Consider the following 22,992-nt stretch of genomic DNA (forward strand, 5'->3'; position numbering starts at 1 on the left):
GATTGGATTCAGACGCCACGAATACGATGGGAACCTTCGGGATGGGTTAAAGGGCAGACAATCACAAACACGGGGAAATTTTATAGATATATTTATTGAGTACTTAGCGTGTAAGAGTATAGAATATATGTTACCTTATCAATTAAATATCATTACATGGTAATCATTATATAATGATGTAGTCTTTAAAATAAACCTCGCGCGGACAGACTGCGCGTGTGTTGTGTGTGTTTTCTTTTTTTTTCTTTCTTTCATTCATCTTCTTCATTTGTGTTGTCGAAGAATATTTACATAATGATCGCAATAATTAATATATGTACAATCGTAGACGAAAGGACAAAACGAAAAAGTTACAGAGAGAAAAACGGACGAACTGCAAAATAGCGTCCCATGGAACCTTCCTCCTAATTATTTCTCAATCCATGTTCCGCGCTCGCCGATTACGAATCATGAGGAAGGAATCATTGTTCGAATTTTTCTTTTTCTCTTTTTTGTTCTCACATCGCTTTTAGATCAACCGTACTCTATACGAAAGTATAAAGGGCGCAATTATCGAGGTGACTGGTTTTCTTTTTTTGTCTTTTTGTTTCTTTTGTCGCGTGGATGATGGCGTGGCTCATTCTGTATGAAACTATCGTTATATCGATACTTTGCGGATACCCTAAATAAAATGAATCGTTGACATCGATGTCGCGTATGTCCGATTCGCTCGATCCTTCTGTTTTCATGAGCAATACAAAAAAGCGTCGCCACTTCGATTACCATATACTACATATGTCGTACGTACGGAACACACACACAGTAATCGACAATGTCAACGAAATCAATACGAAGATTAACAAAAATAAAGATGAAAATAGAAAAATGTTATCGAGCAGTTTCGATCGACGACGACGTGCAGTTCTGTATGTGCATATGTACAAAAAGACACAGCGACACGTAAAAATCGATCGTGTTTTTTACGTGTCGCTTGGAAAAACAGGAAAAACACAACGAGACACCGATCACAAACAAATGTGTTTCCTCTTACACAGCGAGGTTCTTCGAGAATTCGTTCGTCTTCGAACGTAAAGAAAGAAAAGTAAAAAACGCGCGCGACTTTCTTCTTCGGCTATAGTTTAACACAACTCATATGTTATATATTAATTTACTATAATAGCTCTGGCTCACTCTTTGCTCATTCATTCTTTGTTCGTGTGAACGTTTTCCTCATTTTTTTACCTGACACACATTCTTGCACGCTCTTTTACTCTGTCACTCTCTCTCTTTCTCTCTCTCTCTCTCTCTCTCTCTTTCGTTCATCAGACGCATTAGATATCCTTTTTTCCTCTTTTAAAGATATACACGATAGTTACGAAGTATTGCTTTCTTTTAGTCGCGTGCCAATCGCGGTTCGCCCTCCAAACACAGCGGACGGTCTCCCGTCGACGGCGAAGATTCGTGTCGAGCATAACAATAATTAATTCCGCAACTTACCACGGGATCGAGCCTCCGCAAGAATCCTGCGAGCTCTATTGTTCCATACACATGTATAGATTACGAATGATAGATGTGATTGATTTAATTAAATTGGAAAGCTGATTTTAAACTTCGAGTATCTTTCATTTCAGACGTGTTCCGAAGGGTGTCCAATAAAACGTGGAAAATATTTGTAGAGTTGATTCAGTATCTAAAAGTAGCGAAAAAAGTTCGCATAAATCTTTGTTTATAATATATAGCGAATTTCGTATGTATGTTAATCCATTTCGTATGGAACATCTATTGGAAATATCGAGATATTCCAATGTGAAATTGAGTTTCAACGAATTTGGAAAGTATCAGGAAATATTGCAAAAGTAATTATATCTCAAATGGCAAGGTACCTCTGCTTTTACATATTGAGTTAATTCCTAAAATATTTCCCATATATTAGTGGACAACCTATACAGTTGTTGATATCGGTATCTTTTTATGTCATGCTATGTATTTGCATTTCGAAAGCAGAATTCTCACGGTGCTGTATCGCTCGAAGGTGACCATGCGCTAAGCGTAAAGTTAACTCGAGTACACAGGACCTTCATATTTCCGTTGTTTTTTGCTTCATCTTTTCTCCCTAAGTATCGTTTCGCGTATAGACGAGTACACATAGAAAAGTGTTTCTTTTTTCCCTGGCGTGGTATCTATCGGCTCTTTTGTCATCTTAGAGCTCACACATACCACATGTGTCTTGCATGCTGAGTATCTAGAACACTATTACATTGCGGATGGCAGGTAACGGCGAGTTGACGGACAAATCAGACAAGCACCGCCCTTTTAAATGTTCTATAATATTCTCGAGAGAGTCGAAAATGGCAAAGAAATAAAAAATCAGGCAGAAATTTTACTAAAATGGAACCGATTTATTAGGTTGGTGCATATTGAAAACTTTAATCGTGCATTTCATTAAAATAATTTCCGTATCATTCAATATACTTTTTCGATATTTATATTGTCTGATCATTCCAGATTCGTAAGAATTATCAGTTTCAGAATTCAAACAGTCATAACGGAACGGAGTAAAGTAATTTACGCATTAAAAGATTGCTTAGGTGGGACAAGAAATGTCTTTGACATTCCCCAAACGCAAAATTTCCAGAAATCTTCGTGAGACTTTCTCTAAATATAAGTCTCGTGTTTTTATTCTAAAATTTCTTAATATCTAACGCACGTGATTTATAATAAATTTCTCCTTTTTTAACAGTGCTGAGTCGAAGATGCATGGCTTTCCATTGTAATTGAACCGAAAAATATTTATACGCGACCTTAACGTGGCGTCACCTGTCTTCGGAAGCAACCCCACCGTGACGCCAACATGTGGTCATCAGTACTCGACGTATTAACGTGGTTGACAATTAACGACAGGACATAATTGAATGGATGATATTGCAGCGGTAAATTCAAACTTCAAAAGAACAATATTTCATATGCACCAACCTAATTATAAATATATGGCAAGAGTCGAGCCCGAGGCTGATTATGGCCCAACGCTAAAAAACTTCGAAAGGTAGGAACGAATGTAAAATCCGTATTAAGTTACGATATAAAGTTCGTGTATGGGGGAATATCGAAAAATGGTGGATCACAGACTGATATGCCTCGTGTCACCCCGGGCCTCGTCTCATCTGCTATAAAAAGAAAAGTCGCGATAACGATCCATCCAGTTGCGCTAAAATGCAGGCAATTCGATGAACGAATCGGAAATGGAACTGTCGAGAAACGAAACGAAACGGACGAAAGTGAGCCATCATTGAAAACGTTCGAATTTTGGACGCGACGATTGATCGTTGACTCAGAAAAAAGAAAGAAGAAAAAGAATTAAAAAAAAAAAAGAAAAAATAAGGACACGCGCGTCGTTTGACCATCACTTTCCGTTACTTCGTACAAAAATGCACCGTTCTTACAACGTGGACGCGAATCTACTATACTTGCGTGGGTTTTGCGACACACTGGCTATACACAACGGATATGTACAGCGGCTTTTTATCAATTTTTTTTTTCATTTATTGTTTAAAGGTTCACTAGCACACAAGTCTTAACACCGTTTACTAAAATCCCTCGTTTAACTCGTCTAGTGTACGTTTACTTTGTTAATTATGATTATGTATGTGTTTTTTTTTTATTTTGCTTTAAGTCCACGGTACAACTACCTGGAACACAACGTGGTTGAGCGACGTGGCTCGCACGTTGGCTCGCTATTCCTCTATTTTTTTACGTTTACTTTTATATGTACGTATTATATCGCGTTATCGTTTTATTTCTCTCGTTCCTTTGACGTTCTTTACTTTCTATGTCAGTTTCTTTCTTTCTTCACCATCTTTCTCTTGCTCTTCCCCTTTTTAGATTTCACCTCGTTCCAGAAACCACAGAGCTTGACTTTTACTACTCGTTTACTTTTTTTACTTTTTTTCTTTTCTTTAATTTACCCAATACCGATAAACACCGATGAATTCAGTTTATACCCTTATTAAATAGAGAGGAGGTGTTGCATTTTTTTTTTTTCAAAGAGATTCTTCGATATATCTCGATGGGGCGCAAGGGTTGATTTCCACGGGACGATCCCACAGACACACGGTTACATAGGACATCTTTGACGACACAATTCAAAAAATAATTTTTCATTTTTAGTAGAAAGATAGGCGGGGTATTTCCGTACAATAGTATATTATATCGTATTAATATTATTTCCTTTTTTATTAGTTATTACTATTATTAGTATTAGTATTATCATACCGTTATTACTATCATTATTACGTTATTATTATTATACCGTTATCGTTATATTATTATCGTTATTATATTATTTTATTACTATTATTATTATTATTCCACCTGGACATTATTACCTTGACGTATCTCGTCACGTCATCTTTGCTCGTCTATTGCTCGTCTCGTTACATCACGTCACGCGAAGTACTGACACGAGGCATAAAATACAACGTAACGAATTCCACGCCGGATTAGTATAGCTTTTAGTACGACACGCAAACTTTTCTTTATACCTATCATATCTATTTACACGTTTTTTCGTTATTTTTTCACTCTCGTTTTCCATATACATATAATGTAATCGGCCGTTTCAATTTTCAAACAGATTAAACGCAGCATGTTTTATCTCTTTTTCTCTTTCGATTTTTCCAGGTGGACATTCTTTCTCAACAGGCAAACGAGAGTACATACGCGTAGACCTGAGTCTATGTTAATCCAATCTCGATTCATTTTTCTTTTTCTCCTCTCGAAAAACGCATTTCTCGATCAATTCACGTATCATCTCCTACATATAATGGGTGTAGGTGTCTCGCGTGTTGTTCGTATATATTGTATGTATATATTTTGTATGTGTGTCGCGTGTTTGGTACACACACGAACGCTTATTACACGTGTACGTGTGTGTACATGTATACATATATAAAAGCATTATCGACAGTTTCCACTTAAGTTTACCGGTTTCTTTATGTATATATATATATATTATATATATATTATCTACACATTACGATTAATCGAGTAGCTATATGTACAATCGCACGCCTCGCACTAGCACATCATTTGCGTCATGTTAAAAATATCTGCTGTATATTTATTGTGTCGACGTATCTATTTTCTTTCCTTTTTTTCATTTTTTCTTTTGCATTTCCCTTTCGTTCCTTCGCATGTTGATCTATAGGTCGCGAAAAAAGTATCGTCGTCTTGCATAAATATAATTCCTTCTACGAGAACGAAAACGCCCCCGACGTGCACGTCTCATTAGACCCTGTTGCATCGATACACCAAGCTCCAGATCGATCGATCACTCTGAACGAGCATGAAAGTACTTCTCTCCTATCTCTTTCACGCACTCGTTTTCTATTTTCTTCGTCTTCGTCTTCTCTTGAATTTCGTTTCACGGACGGCACCTTAAGTTTATGCACATAACTTCAAAGTCTTATAACACGTAATTATACTTATACTCGCGAGAGTAAGTATCATCCCATTTGATTACAAACTAATCACCACGTAACAAGCTTCCCTTCTTTCCTTTTCTTTCAGTGACTAGCTGAATCTTAACACCACATTACGATATTTCCACCTCTGGCGTGTACGTATGTTAATAAACTTACTCGAACGGACATCTTCGATCGCGCTGTCGACAAAAGAAACGATTACGAACACGATTGAATCACAAGCGACGCTATTATGGCACACCGAGCGGGGTTTGCTATACACGAAATAAAGACAGCAGCGCCACTGATCGAGAGGACACGTTTCTTCGCTTCCTTGTCCGCTATTTTGATCCACGAGTGCGGTGAGAAGAGAACAGAGAGAACGATCGGGGAGGATTAGAGGATAGACGGCACGTATACGACGAGCCTTATAATAATCGGCTCGATGGAACGAACGTTAGTCTTGTCTCTCTTCAGTATTCTTTCGTTTTTTGTCCGGCGGCGCGATTCACGTGGGCGCGTGAATCAAGTCCCAAATAGCGTTACGATCCCGCGTCACATCCTCGAATCACGAGTCATGCCTGTGGATTCTGTTACGCCTGTTTCCACTCTTTCTTCGTTTCCTTTTGGTATCTCTCGTGAACGCTACATTACCAGGATCGTCAGCTAATTGTGGATATCTATGCACACTATGAATGTCCACACCTTCGTAGCCACTAACCGTGCCTCGACTAATTAGTTCATCTTTTTCTTCTTTAGACCAGTCGCCTCTTCCTTGGAAACCAGCCATAACCAATTGCTTTTCTATCTCCCAAGCTCTTTCTACTGCTCGTTTATGAGCGTGTTTTAATATTCTGTGTCTCTCTTGTTCGGGATCAGCTCCGTACTTGATCACCACAGCAGCGTCTGGATTGTGTAATCTCAGTTCTTTCCAGGTACCTGCACCGTGTTCGGTAGTTTCATGAGTTGAGACGTTGAACATGCCACCTAGACGACGAAGTTCCTCCATGTCATCACGAATTTTCAGTGCATTGTCTTTCACAAAGTAGAACACGTCTTGATCGTGGACACTGAAGTGTAGAGGTAAGAAGTATGAGTTGTTGAACACGGATGTCACTACATCCTGGACTACGCTGTTCACACCGTCTACTACACTGACAAGTGATCTTCCACCGACACGGGAAACTAGGATACCTTCTCCAAAGACGGCGCGACGATGAGCCACTCTGGGAAGAAGGTTCCTTGTCTTTGGTTCCAGCTTGAGTAATGGCTTAGGGACGAAACCTAGATCTGAGAACTTTTCATGTACGCGATTCACAATGCACTGTAAACCAGACATGACACCAAAGTCTGGAGTTAATTGAGGTGATGTGATGGTTGCGCTAGGTTGGTACACCATTTGTTTCATGTACTCGGAACCAAGCATTGCAGAAATATCGTAGCCATATAGCTTCAGCCAACTAGCCAGATCAGTCATGTATTCCACATTCTGTTTGAAATTAATTGGATCATTATTACGGAAACGATAGATGAAAATGTCGGTTGGAGTGGTGAGTTCGTTGGCCATTTGTTCCCACGCTGGTGTCATCCACTGGCCAACAGTCGGGTCGTACAAGCGCTTGTTTAGGTAAACTAATTTAGTGTTTGGATCCAGGAGACCACCGTGGAAGTCTATGGGCAAGTAGAAGTCTGGATTGGTGTCCTTGATGATTTTTCCAAATGGTGTACGTCTCATCTCCTTTATCAGGTTTCCATTGGTATCAAAGAGTGCTAGAGGAGAGCCATTTTGATCTGTTGCAACGTAGAATCTTTGCTCTGATGTCTCCACTGTCATGAGGAAATTGCGGGAGTCGTAGAGGAATCGGAAGGTTTTCGAGGACTTCGGGAAGTGGATGTGCGTGATCAAATCCGGCGTCTTTGGATTCGCATAGAAGAACTGCGTGATGTTCTCGCGGTCGTCATTCCAGGCGACCAATCGGCCACGGTCGTCGTAGAAGTACCAGATCTGGAACTTCTTATGCTCGGAAGCGTGGATCAGTTGACCGCGTGAATTATATCTGTGTAAAACAAAGTTAAAGTCAGGTAAGAGTTAGCTAAATTATTTAAAAAATAGTAATAACACTGGTCACGTCAGTATGATAAAATGTATACTTCGCTTATATCGTCAATTCTATATATAATAGTCAAGTTTAGGAGTAGTTGTGGTTTTAATTAAAAAAAATAAAAGTATTGACTCTAACTATAATAGGAATTACGTTATAAAAGAGAGCTATTTTCGTTGATCCCATTCTTTTTGACTTTGGAAGCCTTTATTGCACATGGTTGAATTTGTCTTGATATAAAAAAGCTGGCTTTCCGCTATAATACAAACGATTAATTGTACACGAATGACTCGCGTAAATATAGAATTTTCTAGCTTTATAATTTCAGTAGATTATTTTATAATCATTAAAGGTTAAGAATAATTTAGTTCTAAATAAATAGAAATTTAAATTTCGATAATAGTGATCCTTGTGTGCTATATTTTTGCTCCTAAAGCGAATTTTTTATCTCGACATAAAATAAATAATAGAAAAAAATTATTATTCAAATATTTGTCTATAACATGGAAATCATCACTTTTGAAAATAACAATGATTAATAACCTGCACAAAAATATTTTTAAGTAATGAAATGTTTCAAACCAGCTTTATCTCAAATTTCTTCTTGAATATAGAACATGTTAAAAAATGAATATAATATAATTTTATACGAACCTATACTTGTGCTCTCCTCGAATAACAACGAATCCTCGTCCATCGTAAGAGTTAAACTCAACGTCACCGTATTGAACAACCCGATCTCCACTATCATAACCTAATGCGATCTTCTCATTATGTTCTGTAACTCCAATCACATTACCATTTTCATCATAAGCATATTGCCAATTATTCTCAGTATCAGCAACTTCTAAAACATGTCCGTCAGCGTTATAAGTTATCTTCTCCATCTTTGTCCATTCTTTCTTCTCCATGGCATCTTTTCCAATAGACAATTTCCTCATCTTTATACGATTTCGGTTATCATATTCGAGTTCCATTCTAAACACATCCAATGATCTAATGTTCATCAAAACTGTTTTAACTCGACCATGCTCGTCATAATCAGTGACGGTGAAGAATTGTTTGCTACTATCTTGCATTACAGATCTGTTAAAGAGATTTCTATATATTCTGAGATCTCCTACGCCTTCCAATATTCCCAGGTTTTGGTTGTATTTCAGACGTAATTGTGGAAGTTGTTTGCCGTTGATGTCAACTTCGATACCGGATATCCTGGCATTGCCATCGTATTGGTAACGATAGCGTGCGTTGTCCAAGCCACTCTTGCTACCGAATTTGATCTTTTCATCTTTAACGATTCCTGCGTGATATTTGTACTCTATACGCATCTCGAAATTGGGTTCGTTAATGTCGATGCTATGGACCAGGCTCGTGGTTTCTTGATACGTGTAGTGGATCGAAGACAGTCCTGTATGAGGGTATTTGAGATTTAATAAATTTAGGGAACATTAACGAAGATAGATGATGAATTTTGTGGGTGACTATACTGTAGTAAGTTCTTATAGATTAAAAGTATTAGTGATATAATATACATGATTCCACTAAATATTAAATCTATTAAAAGTACGTGTTGTTATATTCTAACTAAAATCATTGAAAGAAATTTTCTTCTTTTACATTGAATAGCTAACTAACATCGATGAATTGCAATAAACAATATTTATAATCGTTATTTTTTTGTGTATTGGTATTTAAGACTATAAGTAATTATGATCATAATGAGTGTCACTTACCAGCAAGAGTAGTTTCCAGCTTCCCAGTATGATCATAAACGTAAGCAACCTTGCCACTCTGATGCGGGTACACTTTGGCCAGGATCTGTCCATCATCATTATACAAAATCTCGTACGGATGTCTGTTCATCGGCGAATAGTACTGATATTTATAGAACCCAAGAGAAGTCTGTAGTGAGAACGCATGAATATGTCCTCTAGGAGTAGTTAACGACTGCAGTGCTCCAGCTTCATCATATTGCAACAAATAATCACTTCCTCTTGGTGTAGTTACTTTCAGTGGAAGACTACTGAACATGTCTTTAAATGCATACACCATGGATGTTCCATCACTATATTTAATTTCGTACAATCTTCCAGCCCTATCAAAGCCATAGGTTTCACTGATATCTCCCCAGGTCCAGCTTGTCAATCTACTAAACCGATCATATTCAAGTTCTACACCGGAGAAAATTCCATTTCTGGGTCCCCATTTAACTGGTCTCGCCGTTCTGTCATAGGTGACATTTAGAAGCTCCGCATCATCATCCATGAACACTGCCACGCTGTTAGTTTCTCTATCATATTCAAGAGACAATAAAATGTCCCCGTTGATGCGGAGCTTTCTACCAACTTGTGCCACAGTCTTCGATTCGCTTCTATATTTATTCCCTTGAAACTTTCTAAGAAAGTATCGCCATTCGAATCTGTTTGCTAAATCCCCAGCGATCTCTGTTCTCTGCTTAGCAGGAACTGGGTAGCTTTCACCTAACAATGGTTCTATTTCCGCTAATACTGAGTATGGTAAGGTATCTGTACTGACAGTGTGAGCCCATGGTGTGACCTGACCCACTGAACCATCAGAAAGAACTGTTGTTCTCTGCTCAGCCTCTCCAACCTTCGTAACCACAGACGATCCTTTGATGAGCATTGAGATTGGTTTCCTATTATTCTGTCCAACCTTCACAACTGCTCCTTTCAAACTTAGATCGAAAGTCAGACTGATTACTTCGCCTGTTGGAGTGACTGCAGAAGTGAGTCTGCCAAATTCATCATAATTGTACACATAACTCCTTCCTGTGCTGTCTAATTTGGTTTTCAATAAACCAGTGGGTCCATGGTAATCGAAAGTTACATTATAATTGTCTGGAGTGCTCAATTCGTGCAACATCTTCATTCTAGACATCCTCAGCCTGCACTTCTGTCCCTTAGTGTTCTCAATGGAGTTCACCTGGCTACTGTAGTCTCTTAACAAGAATACTTTATTCCCAGCTGCATCTGTGACAGTGCTAAGCTTTCCATTGCTAGTATTTACATTATAAGTAAACTGATAAACAATCTCTCCAGTGAGTATGTTCTTGGTAGCAACATGTTGACCAAATCTATTGAATACATAGATTTCTTGAGTGTCTGGAGAATAAATCTCATACTCTCTAGCGCCACTAGCATCAGGAATGCTGGCCATCACGGATCGAATCCTGTAATTCGCTTGATCACCAATATGAACCACTCCATCAGGAGAAACGGCAACTGCAGATATCGTATTAAACTTCGAAGTGGAAGCAAGATAATGGTCAGCGTCGAAACAATCACAACCACGTTCCAAACAATTACACTTGGATTCCGCTCCAGCATATGGTGAAATTTTACCATCTGTACCAATCACTCTCACACGATTAATCCTTTGAGAATCACTTTCTGCTATATATAGATTTCCTGAAGGGCCAAATGCAATGCTCTGAGGCATCACCAAGGTTGCATGTGTAGCTAGTTCAGTGTCAAACGATGAAGATGGAGAAGCACAGTGAAGAGGACGTCCAGCAACGACCTTGACACGACCATCAGGAGCCAATTGAAGCACCATATGATCATCTATCATGTGTAACGAGTTGTCCAGGGGATTGATTGCTAATTCTGTAGGCCAACGAAGATGAACTTCTTCCACGTTTAAAGTACCTTCACAAGGAATTGGCTTCCAGTGTGACTTGTGCATGTGATTTCCAATTACTGTGGTGATTATACCATCTCTGTCGACCATTCTGATGTTAGTTCCATCGGCGAAATAGAGCACGTTGTCTGCAGAGACTGCTACTCCTTTGGGATAGGCAAGTTTGGCGTCTCTGGCCAGAGCACCGTCGCCACAATGAGCTTCGTCGCCAGGAAGACAACGTTCTCCAGAGCCGACGACTGTTTCCCAGTTGTGATCGGGCTCAGAGTAATCGTTGGTGTCGCGCACACGAATAATTTGGTGTGATTCTGGGTCAGAAATGTAGAGGGAGCCGTCTAGAGGGCTGAGGGCTATGTGGTAACGGTAGGATACCCTTGTTGCACTGTAAAAAAGAACACAAAAGCGATGAGATTGCGTAAAACGTTCTGATTATTTTAATCTTATAGATATTGTTGTACACAGACTATTTTCAATTCGATTGTAAAACTATTTTAAGACATTTTTTTGTTTTATCAAAAGTAGTTTACATGTATTTCAATTAATAAGAGTGATAAGATGCCAATAGAATAATGCAAAGTTAAATGATATTTCTTCATATTTCTTGACAATTATTTAATTCTTTCCAATTTCAAGGCAAGACTCTTGAGTGAGCGCACACGTCGTAACTTGAAATTTCACGAAAGGATACATCAAAATTCAGTAGAAAACTTACTTGAGCCGAACAACAGTTCTAACAGTGCCATCGACAAGAATCTTTCTGACAAGATTGAAGTCCCCAACAAAGATAGATCCATCAGAAGCAGTTGCAAGAGCAACGGGTGCAAGAAGCCTCTGGTTAGAAGCTTCTGCTTGTCTATCGCAATCATAGCAATCCAGAGACCTCTGGTGTCCATCGCCCATAGTGGTCAAAATCACTCTAGGCTTCTGCTTCAAATAAATATTCGAGCCATCTCCTTTCTGAAGAATCCCCTCGTGGAAATTGTATCTATGATGGATATCCAAATTCCAGCCTCCAACTTCAGAAATAGACATGTCATGGCCACTCAGTTTCGTCGTTTGAACATCCCAAATAATATCTTTGCAATCATTATACTCGTATCCAACTTTCACCATAGCAGTGGTGACACCATAAACGCGTTGTCTATACACGTTCAGTCGATTCCAAGCATAAGTGAATTTTATCACTGGGTCTGCTTCGAAGGTTTTCTCGAACAGAATTCCTTCGATTGTGATTCTCAGATGAATTAGATTAAGGGTTGGAGGTATGACTTCTGGAGTCAACTGCAGCTGTATGGTGGAGAGATAGCCGGCTGCTCTGGAGCTATGGTAAACGAGATTGAGGCCCGTGCCAGGTATTTGCAGGCTTTCTTGTATAACTTGGGACTCGGCCAGAATAGCACTTTTGTCAGGGCACGCTCCCTGGAATCCGTGCTTCCACGTTGCCAGGACCACTGGTTTCATCAGGTCGTAATCGTGCGCTGCACAAGCGTATGGAATGTGGCTTGTTTGCTTCTCTTCTGCGGTGCTCATGACTATCTTATCGATTATTACCACCTTTAGAACAGATAAGATTTCATGTATTAAAACTACGTTTGTTTATCGATTATTGCGTAAACATAGGACATTTTGTGCTCAAGTTAGTTTAAACATGACACTACATTTCATATGTTGTACTTTATACTATTTACTATAAATATCCTTTTGTTAATATTTATAATTTCTATATTAATATTTGAACATTTAAATTATATCAAAAATAAAAACTTTCATATTTTTGATTTTGAATTTCCCACAAATGCTTAAAAATCCGCAATCTACCTGCTTATCATATTCTTCTCGATAATTTTTATTCGACTTATACAGTGACAGTTTGCAATTATCAATCACATATTTAATGCAGCATTACCTCGTTCCATGGTACAAAAACAATGTGGCTCTGCGGTTTGAATGGCGATCTTCCAAATTGTAAAGTGACCGCGCCACCGCCGTTCACCAGGAGATCGAACCAGCCGTCGTCTCTCGTCAAGGTGAAGCCTTCCAGGGGTGTGCTGGTACTGACTCGCACTCCCATCAGACCGGTGCCAAGATGCGTGACAACGCGGCCACGGACAACAGCCGATCGACTGTCAGGAAACAACAATGTTAACGATCCAATAGCTGTCTCTGCTCGATCGTGTCAAACTAAAGTGATTACTTTTTTCCACTGTGCTTCGTGGCACGCTAACAACAAAGCAACTGTTATCTCTAATCTAATTTCAATCTACCACAGTATTACTTTTAGAAGTTCGTACTTTGTCTTGCAGTGTTTATTAATTTAGAATTTTTCTAACGAAAATGTACTGTCATTTGCAAAATGTTCATATCTTTTGAACGTAGAATTAATAAGTTAATATTTATGAAGGAAAAAATTATTATTACTAATCGAGAATTCATGAAATCTACAAAGATCGAAGTTCTTGGTTGTTTTAGGTGGCAGTACTTCTTCGTTTAAATATATTGGTACTTCGTGCGTGTACATTGTACATGTCTTGGAAATATAAAGTCGAAAATTCAGTCAACACGACCTCAGTCTCGTCAACGCTGCTTTTCAGTGCTAAAGAGGTGAGTAATTTATTTGGTCGAAGAGTATTAATTAATTTCTTGTGAATATTCATCATTTGGATTTAACCTGTGCTTGAGAATTTACAAACTTTTTATCGAGTGATCAGTGTTGCTCTTTTTTCTCTCGTATGTCAAAAATTCTCACGAAAGATCTCAAGATAAAACTTTCATTTTTTCGCGTCAAACCTGAGCAAACCATTGAGATGAGACACATCACTCCTTATGGATGCCTCGTTGGCACTGAAGAAGCATCGGTCGAAATGCTATGAATACATATATACATACACATATACACGAATAACACAAAGTCAGAAGCTCAACTTAAAAGGCACGAAAGACAACGTAGGAATAATAAGGTAACCAAACCATGCAACGAGAAAGAGATTCGAACATTGATGAGAAGGAGACGAATGGGGTTTAGTGGTTGTGAGCTTTCATATATCTCTTTATTTTTTTTGAAATCAGTCGTACGCAGCGTCACAATGTTCGAGGAAGATTCTTCTTCAGTTTTGTCGACAATTTTCATGACCTTTGCAAATGTCGACAAGTCGTGAATAGACTCGTCCTCGAAACTGAATTGAACGCGCGCGTAGCAACTTCGTTTTTCGGATGCAGGAATTGTTATATTATGTGTTACACATGATAATAATGCAAAACGTCGTCAAACAGCATCAACAGCTATTCAACCGCTTATACTCTACAAAACGAACTCGCAACCGGTACTTTCATATCATTTTTCTTTTAATTTACTTTTTTTCTTTTGTATCTTTTTTGTTCCTTGGTCATAGTAGCTTTCTTACCTTGTGTTGAAGTGATTCCAGAACATACTGACCGGGCAGCACGGATAAAACAGAGCCGAGTTAAAATGATGTGATTAAAGGCGAAACTAGACGGAGAGTTAGAGAAGAAGAAGAAGAAATAGAAGATGGAGAAGAGAATAGAAATTAGAGAGAAGGAAGGAAATATATGAGTAAATAATTTGGTTAATCCTACTGAGTTTTTTAGATTATTTTTAACCCAAATCTATGTTTCTAAAGTTTAAATATACATCAAAAAAGTAAATTTTATTATTCGACAAAATTTCGCGTATTAAAGCATTTTCGTTTCTTGAGATGAAAATAAAGATTGAAATATAAGAATTAGAAGGACAGTAGTATAGGAATAAGAGGAACGCAGCGGGGTTAATCTAGGATAATAGAAGAAAGACGGTGGCTTTCCGTTTCAATTTTATGTCAAATATCTTCGAACAAACAAGAAAGTTTTTTTGTTCAATAAAATAAAAATTCGAGGATCTTAGTAAGGGTAAGTCAGGGTAATAGGGGATGAAATAGAGATCTTGTATATAGAGAAACCACGTGAAAAGAGTTCTCGAAATGTCCCGAAATATTTCGAAATATCTTCGAAAGAAAGTTAGGCAGAAGCCTTTAGGAATCAGTTTCAGAAATGCGGCTGGGAAAACACGGTTCTAAATATAATGTCTCATAAAAGTATTCGAACGCTTGTAGATACCTTTTATGAATACGTTATGTGTGTTATACGAAACATAAAGAACATTCACTAATTTCTTTGTCTTAATTCTATGTAATATTTTTAAGCGTTAGGTAACAATTATAATTTTACTATATATAATAAATGTCCGTCAATTCTGTCTGTGTTAAACTATCAAAATGTTTTACATAACACACACAATACACACATAAGAAGATTTCCATGGTAAATATTCAAATACTGTCATGAACTACTATAGATTTTTAATTACTCTTTTAATAAATGATCATAGGCATAAAGCTCGAGGCTCGTAGATGGTGTCACACATTCACGCAAGCTCCACTCGGACGGACACGTGAAATAGAAAGAAAGAAAGAAAGAAAGAACAGTGTATATGGAGAAGACCGTCGATCGTTCGTTGTATCATCGATCGATTTCATATTGAATGATTAAGAGAGCAGCGAATATAGTCGAAGAAGAAAGTATAGAATGAGAGTGTAGAGTGAAGAGAACTGGGGGTTCAGTGCAGGGCACACGCTCGCGCACACGTACGTACAAACATATGTATAAAACTTTTGGGATGTGATTTCACACGGGTCACAACAACGCAGAGAATATATCATATCTATGTATACGTCTTCGTGTTTTTGTATAACGAAAAAATATATATATAGATAGATAAAGATAGGTAGAAGAGGATGCATGTGTCTTGTCATAGATCGAGACAGCTAAAGCTTACTTTTTATAATTAACACATTCACTGCTTTATACTGAACGTGAGATACCTTTCTTGTTAGGAATATTTTTATTTTAAATAATAATTAATATCTATTTAACACACATTTGTTTTCTGAATATTTTATCAAAACATACAGAATAAACGTATAAAACACGAAGAATGATACGAAGGTCACAGGGGGAAAAATATGATAAGTATATTTTTATTGATTTCCTGCTTTTAACTTCGCTTTATGATCAAACGGAAGAATTTTTATATGACATAATTGAAAATGAGAACAACCTGTCAGATCCAGAGATGCAAGTCTTTTAAAAATAACTAACGGCTTGAAGAAGGTAATGGACAAGCAATACTTTAATCTCTTCAATATTGAAATACAATGACGAGCATTATTTTGAAAATCTGTAAGAGGATGAGAAAACACTTGTTCAACTCCATAACCAAATATATATAGACAATTTTGGTAACATAGGATTTATTAACAACGTACTGAATCGTAAAGATTCTGTGTAAAAAGTAGGAAATGTGACTTATTACGTTTTTCCCCCGTAGTCTTCGTATTATTGTCAGATAATCGAAACGACGCAGCATGTGCGTCAGTAGCAGTAGAGGATATTAATCAGTCATCTGAATCTCCTTAAATGCTCGATAAACTCTAGCCGTCTCGCAAGACACGCGTTCTTCTCAGACGTATACGTCATTAGTAAAAGACATTACGTATCATATATATATAATATGTCGTGGCTACCGAGTTTCACTGTATTTGTTCCAAGTGTCTAATCGAACACAAAAGAAAAAAGAAAGGAATTGCACGTAACATCAAAGTTGGGACGGACCAACGGGACGGACACGTTCAAGTATTATAATTAATGTACGACGAATATATTCGTTTCTCACGAGTATATACAATAATAATATAACGCGTGTGTGTTATTATATGATAATTCTGTTATTATTACTATTATTACAGTTAGAATGATTCTCTAAAGTAACGAGACGCGTTGGACGAAGGAGAATCGTAATACGTGATCGTGCTGAACAAACTCACCTCTCGTTGAAGGTTTCTTGACGCGCGTAATTTTGAAGACTGCCTTCGTCGATTAAAAATTTCATCCTCTCGAAGAAGGAAGCGGTGATGGCCGGTGGCTGCTTTCGCAGAAGTATATCGATCGGCTTCGGTGCTGACACGCAAAGTTGGCTGCTACGACATATATGATTCGAGCAACATTCCGGATCCGCACAATCGATGAGACCGTCTGGAAAGTATGTACGTTATCGTGCAATTAGAAAAGATGATCGGTGCTAGGCGCATTCGACGTATAGTCGTGTCACTAGACAGCAAATTTTTATGCAATTTCATATTTCTATTAAGATATAATCTATGACACCTACGGAAATATATCTATGTGCATAAACATTTGTTTCATTCATTAAAATTGTAACAAGTACTTTTTCATATTTTTGCATATTATCTACATCTTCTACATATTATCGCTTTAGAATTTCCTAGAAACGTATAGAAATCGACAGTCTACATATCACATTGCATTTGTTAGATTAGATGCGTTTGTATAACGTCTTGTGTTCGTTCTTTTGTTATAGAGTATAGTAATGGGTTCTTTATATCGGAGACTAATGGCTCTAAATGGCTGGCATAAGCCACACCCATGATTTAGAGCTCGAAGTAATATGAAAATGAAACGCGAAAACACGAAGGTAGAACCTTGTCCATAGATCTTACAACTTCGTTAATTTCACTGTTCTAATACTAACTTTATTATTTACTTTTCAAAATACAGTAACAAGTTCCTAAGAAACAATTACACGTTTTTTGATTTGGTGCGTCAATGGAATACTTTCAAACATACTCAAACATATTTCTATCTCTAGAACCCTACTTAAGCACCCTACTTAAGGTAATTAGAGGATCACATCTACTGCATTTTTATCATATCATTTCAATAATAATTTTTTATACATAATACATTTAAATATGCAATAGTGTTTAAATATTATAGTGTTGAACTAGAATTTAAATTTAATTTTCTTCACATATATATATCTAATGATCTAAATAGCAACATTTATAATCTAATTTGTCGAATTATAAATAATAATTTATTCCTCGTTTTGTACCTTTGTCGTTGTCTCTTCCGTCATTGCAGTTCTGTTCAAGAAGTACGTTGCAGTCCTTGCCATCCCAGCCATCGTAGCACCTGCATTCCCATTGACCATCGTTGCCGACTCTACATTGTCCGTGTCCAGAGCAGGAATTCGGGCAACCTTCCATGGTGCAGTGTTTTCCATTCCAACCAGTCACGCACAAACAGGTCCCGTTTTTACATTGGCCGTGTTCGTTGCATCGAGGATCGCATTGCTTTAGATTACACAATTCGCCGGACCATCCGGGCAAACAGTCGCAAGCATTGTCAACGCAATGCCCGTGGGGACCGCAATCCAAATCGCATAATTCTGAAAATTATGGGATATATTGTTATTATATAAATAGAGGGATTTGAAGGAGTTGTCCTTAGATAACTGCGGATTGTATGCAAATTTGTATTTTTGCAGAGCGAAGAGATAGAACTTAAATAGAGATCTGTTTTAACTATTGTAGATTCTCTACTTTGGACTCTCTAGCTCTTCGAAATTTCCTATTTGTTACCCTATTTTGAATATTTGATATATTTTTGCATCTTTAAATTTCGCATAAGTGCATAAAAGTCCGCAGTCTGGTTGTCGCTATATCTATTTTTGTAACAATTACAAATCATTAGTTTGAGTAATAGAAATCACAATTAATATAATTCTTCAAAACTTTGCGAATATCTTTGAGAAACACTAATTAGCGTAGACACTAAGCAACACAGAAGCTGGGAGAAAACCTTTTACGATTTTGTAAAAGGTGGAATTAGTCAACACTAATGGGTAATTGGACCAATGATCACAATTAACAAAGGAATACAAAACCGAAAGAACGAACGAAATGGAGAATTATGTCGATATAAAATAGAGAATTTCATCGATGTCACACCTGGAAACATAAGAATCGATTAATTGAAACGAACTTTCATACATATTATATGAAGAAGATTTGAAGTTACGACACAATTTAGAAAGACATTCTTATGAAGAGCTAGAATTAATAGCTTAAAACGTCATTAAGACAATCTACATTAATATAATCTACATCCGATTACATACCAACCATTACCATTGCTGTTTATCGATCGTCATTTAGATCAAATTAGAAATTCATTTCCCGATAAGACCAATGAATTTGAAATGCATATTACTAATTTAAACACGATCACCAGTGATATTATTCAAGCTTCAACATTATTCATGTACGTTCTTAATATCGAATCCTATGTAAGAACACGGAGAACTTCGAATATTGATTTATAATTCATATTATAAATTAACAGGACATTTTGACAGAATATATAGCTCAGCTATGTATTCGTATATTTAAATCTGACCATTAACTCGTCTATGTAAAGAAGATTCTACTGCAATCTAATATATACAATACATGATTGCTGTTAATATAATATTTCTTACCTTTCGAGCAGTCGTCTCCAGACCACATAGGCTCACATAGACAAGTCTGCGTCTCAAGATCGAAATTTCCATGCCCGCTGCAATCGGGCAGACACTGTAACGCTTCTTTGTCCATCTGGCTACAATCTGCTCCTTTCCACCCCTTCTTACAAATGCAGGTGCCCTCCGCGCAGAAACCATGGCCAGAGCAAGTCGGATGAGGGCAGTCCACTTCCTCGCAATACTTTCCTTTGTAGCCACGTACGCAATTGCACTTTCCATTGGTGCAATGGCCGTGTCCGTTACAATCAGGCACTTCGCATTCGTCGTGTCGCAGGGAACATTCCTTGCCCTTCCAGCCAGGGTTGCATTGGCACTCTCCGTTTATGTACTCGCCTGTAGCCCAGAGGAATAAAACGGTGTTAAAACGGAAACATAAGAAATTGTTTCCTTGCAATGTTAGATTGTACGGTGAAGCTTTATCGAAGGCGAAGCCCGGAATTTATTGAGCCTCGAGGTTCTGGTTAGATAGAATTGTATCATAACCACGAGACATTGCAACGATTAACGCATGTTTCGCTAGAAATTTTGAATAGAGAATGTTAGATATACGATAGTTAGATGTATGTTCATGAGTATTAGGTCGTCCGAAAAGTTTTTTTCGTTTTATGAGAAAATAACAGACGCACAACGTTTTTCGTTTTATATTATTTTATCGAATTACGTATGATCCATTTTGTTCTATCAAGATAAAGATCACAACGTTTGACAGATTAAGTTTCATGTTTTCATGAAGATGCATCGTTGTAAAAGACGTGTCTGTAAAAGAAAGACACTTTTTGGACAACCTAATAAGTAGCAACTGTGATTTCAAGGTTCAAATTCGGGATATTCTCAAGTTATAGGTCTTTCTAAAATGTTTCTTCTTCATATTATTTATTCTGCTTTTTGAAACTAATAAGAAATAAATTTTCACTTACCGCGTTGACTACAAAGAACAGGACAAACGCTCTCGCTGCAATCGTCGCCACCGAAACCAGGATTACATTGGCAGTGACCCAGCAGACATTCGCCCTTTCCACTACAGCCATTCGGACAATTGTGCGTCATGTCTTCCGCGATCATAGCTATAAACGACACTTCCTGAGGATCACCGTCGTCATTGTACAACGAAAGGAACCAATGACCAGGCTCCATATAGTGCGTCACTTCCTTCTTGATCGATGGCTAGACGAGAAACCAGGAAACTTTAGTAATTTCTTATCGATTTTTCTAGCTATTTTTTTACTACAGATGAAACACTTCCCAAGAAGTGCTTCCGAGGGAAAAAAATAAAAAAAAAATATCTCTGAGAACCCGGAATATTTGATCTTCGTTCCTGTTACAATTAAGAGAGAGAGAAAAAAATAGAAATTAACTGTTTTTAAAACTTTCGTCAGAATGAAGCGATAATTTGATCTTATTAGATTCAACACGTTAAGTGCGGTAGTTGTCTTTAAATGCACTGACTAAGTACAAGCATTCTATTACAAATTTGAAATGAAAAAACTAATTTGCTTCATTTTTATATCACCGAACATTCTTCAAGAATATAAAAAATAATAAATCACTACTTTTCCAAATATTTCAAACCACAAAACTACCAAATCTCACTCAGTACGAATCGTCTGAACTTAAAATTCACGGCACGTAACGTGTCAATGTCCTTTTCTACGATTCTATTCTAGAAAAAAAAAGAAAAATGGGGCAGTGGCACATACAATAACACTAACATGGGACGCCCGTGTGGTTCTGGCCTTGAAACCACTCAGTACTTCCAGAAGATCGTACTGCGTGTGCGTAGGAAGAGCGTTTCTTCTTGCGTAAACGCCGATACTGGCTCCACGAGGAATATTATAGTCGAATCGCACGTACGCGGCTTCCGACTGGTAGAATTGCATGTTCCAGTAGCTGTATGGTGGAATCTCTTTGCTGAGCTTCTGTCCGAGACCCACTTGGGCGAAAGTCGTGCCGTCAGGTGGAAAGGACCTGGCGGGGAAAGTTCTTGCACCTGGAGAACGCGAGATGAAACGTCACTACCATCTTTTCGCTTTTGTATGAAATCAGTTTTCTTTCGGATGACTCGTTTTTTATTATTTTTTTGACGTTTCGATCGAATAAATTGTTTCTTTGGAAGCATGTTGACTATGACAATTTTAGAAACTGAAGTATGATTGTTGATGATAAGTATTGATAAATAAAGTATTTATTCCTTTTTAGAGCTTTTAAAAATAAAGGCAAAGAAAATGTGTATCAAGGAATATCAGTCATTAAGCAATGAAAATTGGTTACTAGATGAATTATTCTTTCTAATGTAGGAAAGAAAGATATTCTCCGTAAGAAAACAGATTGTTGTTGCTTAATTATAAAGCATAAAAGGTTTATAAAAATTGCGTGGCTTTATACTTAGCTAGGCTTGCGCATCAGCGAATTTCGTGATATTATTTCGCTCCGACTAACTTCTAACTATAAAACTTCTATTTACAATTCACAAATTCTCACCGCTGTCATTCTTTTAATCATCTTTGTAAGAACCAATTAACCTCGATTTCAATATTATTATACAATAAAGAAACAGCAAGAAGATTCTAAAAACAAAATTGATTCTTAAATGATCTAAGGATTAAATGTTAATTTGCAATTGACAAATTTTAATCTTTTTCGTTCGATTGTCTTCGATCTTCGGGAGAACCACTCAACTTCCGTTTCAATATTAAAAAAAAAAAGAGGAAATACAGAAAAGAAAAAGATACTAAAAGTAAAATTGGTTCTTAGGTTCCTCGAACGAATTCTCATCACGTTCTTCTGGCGTAACACTATTATCAGCATCGTTTTTCTTTCTCCTTATTTCAAGAATCTCGCACAAGAGCTGATTAGAAAATAGCTCGGTTACATAGCTGCGTAAACGCCGTGATGTACCAACACCGTATTACAATATTACACAAACTTCTCTAACCACTAGTGAACATCTAAACACACCGAATGTTCTACAGGCAAACGAACTTCGAGCGTGATAAGTAGACTATGGATATTTATCCATTTATGGGAAATTTCAAGCTACAAAAGTTCACAATATAAAAATTTACATAATATACAGAAATACATAATTCTTAATTCCGGAATCAAAAGAAGGAATAGTAACATGGAACTATATGTGATACGGTATATGATGTAATATGGGTCATATTTCCTATAAAAAACAAGAGACATGACTTATTTTTCTGCCATGTGATCTTCATACGAAATATCCCAAGTACGAATTTCTTCTTCAGTTCAATTTCTTTAATTTTATTCCCAAAAACACAAATCTATATAGATAAGCATCCACAATCTAATAGAAACAACTACACTAGAAACAACTACGTCTAGAATCTACGTGTAT

The 22,992-nt window shown here is 37.3% G+C and overlaps 1 protein-coding gene and 2 long non-coding RNA genes across 14 annotated transcripts in view; 2 read left to right on the forward strand and 1 right to left on the reverse strand.

Annotated features, from left to right (window-relative positions):
* Positions 1–78: 78 nt before the first annotated feature.
* The window catches only part of LOC122573008 (teneurin-m), a 653,565-nt gene continuing 630,651 nt past the window's right edge, over positions 79–22,992 (reverse strand). For 8 of the 10 annotated variants that reach the window (XM_043738833.1, XM_043738832.1, XM_043738841.1 and 5 more), the window contains 11 exons: positions 21,332–21,621; positions 20,552–20,798; positions 19,593–19,967; positions 18,165–18,500; positions 17,077–17,284; positions 14,602–14,628; positions 13,107–13,323; positions 11,913–12,754; positions 9,274–11,582; positions 8,195–8,948; positions 79–7,495 (listed from right to left, as the gene is read on the reverse strand). In XM_043738833.1, coding sequence (XP_043594768.1) covers positions 6,007–7,495; positions 8,195–8,948; positions 9,274–11,582; positions 11,913–12,754; positions 13,107–13,323; positions 14,602–14,628; positions 17,077–17,284; positions 18,165–18,500; positions 19,593–19,967; positions 20,552–20,798; positions 21,332–21,621 — 7,094 coding nt within the window. In that variant the 3' untranslated portion in view covers positions 79–6,006. The remainder of the gene's footprint in view (positions 7,496–8,194; positions 8,949–9,273; positions 11,583–11,912; positions 12,755–13,106; positions 13,324–14,601; positions 14,629–17,076; positions 17,285–18,164; positions 18,501–19,592; positions 19,968–20,551; positions 20,799–21,331; positions 21,622–22,992) is intronic. The other 2 variants (XM_043738834.1, XM_043738835.1) reach the window with 2 other exon arrangements.
* Positions 13,281–17,129, forward strand: LOC122573011. 3 transcript variants are annotated; one of them, XR_006318632.1, is made up of 4 exons: positions 13,281–14,520; positions 14,614–14,771; positions 15,582–15,837; positions 16,999–17,117. It is a non-coding gene; the product is annotated as an uncharacterized LOC122573011 (long non-coding RNA). The 3 variants fall into 3 exon arrangements; XR_006318631.1 differs by having other exon boundaries at positions 14,614–16,899; positions 16,999–17,129; XR_006318630.1 differs by having other exon boundaries at positions 14,614–15,837.
* Positions 17,162–17,931, forward strand: LOC122573012. The gene is made up of 3 exons (XR_006318633.1): positions 17,162–17,291; positions 17,631–17,744; positions 17,828–17,931. It is a non-coding gene; the product is annotated as an uncharacterized LOC122573012 (long non-coding RNA).

Source organism: Bombus pyrosoma, linkage group LG11, assembly GCF_014825855.1.
Source record: "Bombus pyrosoma isolate SC7728 linkage group LG11, ASM1482585v1, whole genome shotgun sequence".
Taxonomy (NCBI): Eukaryota; Metazoa; Arthropoda; class Insecta; order Hymenoptera; family Apidae; genus Bombus; species Bombus pyrosoma.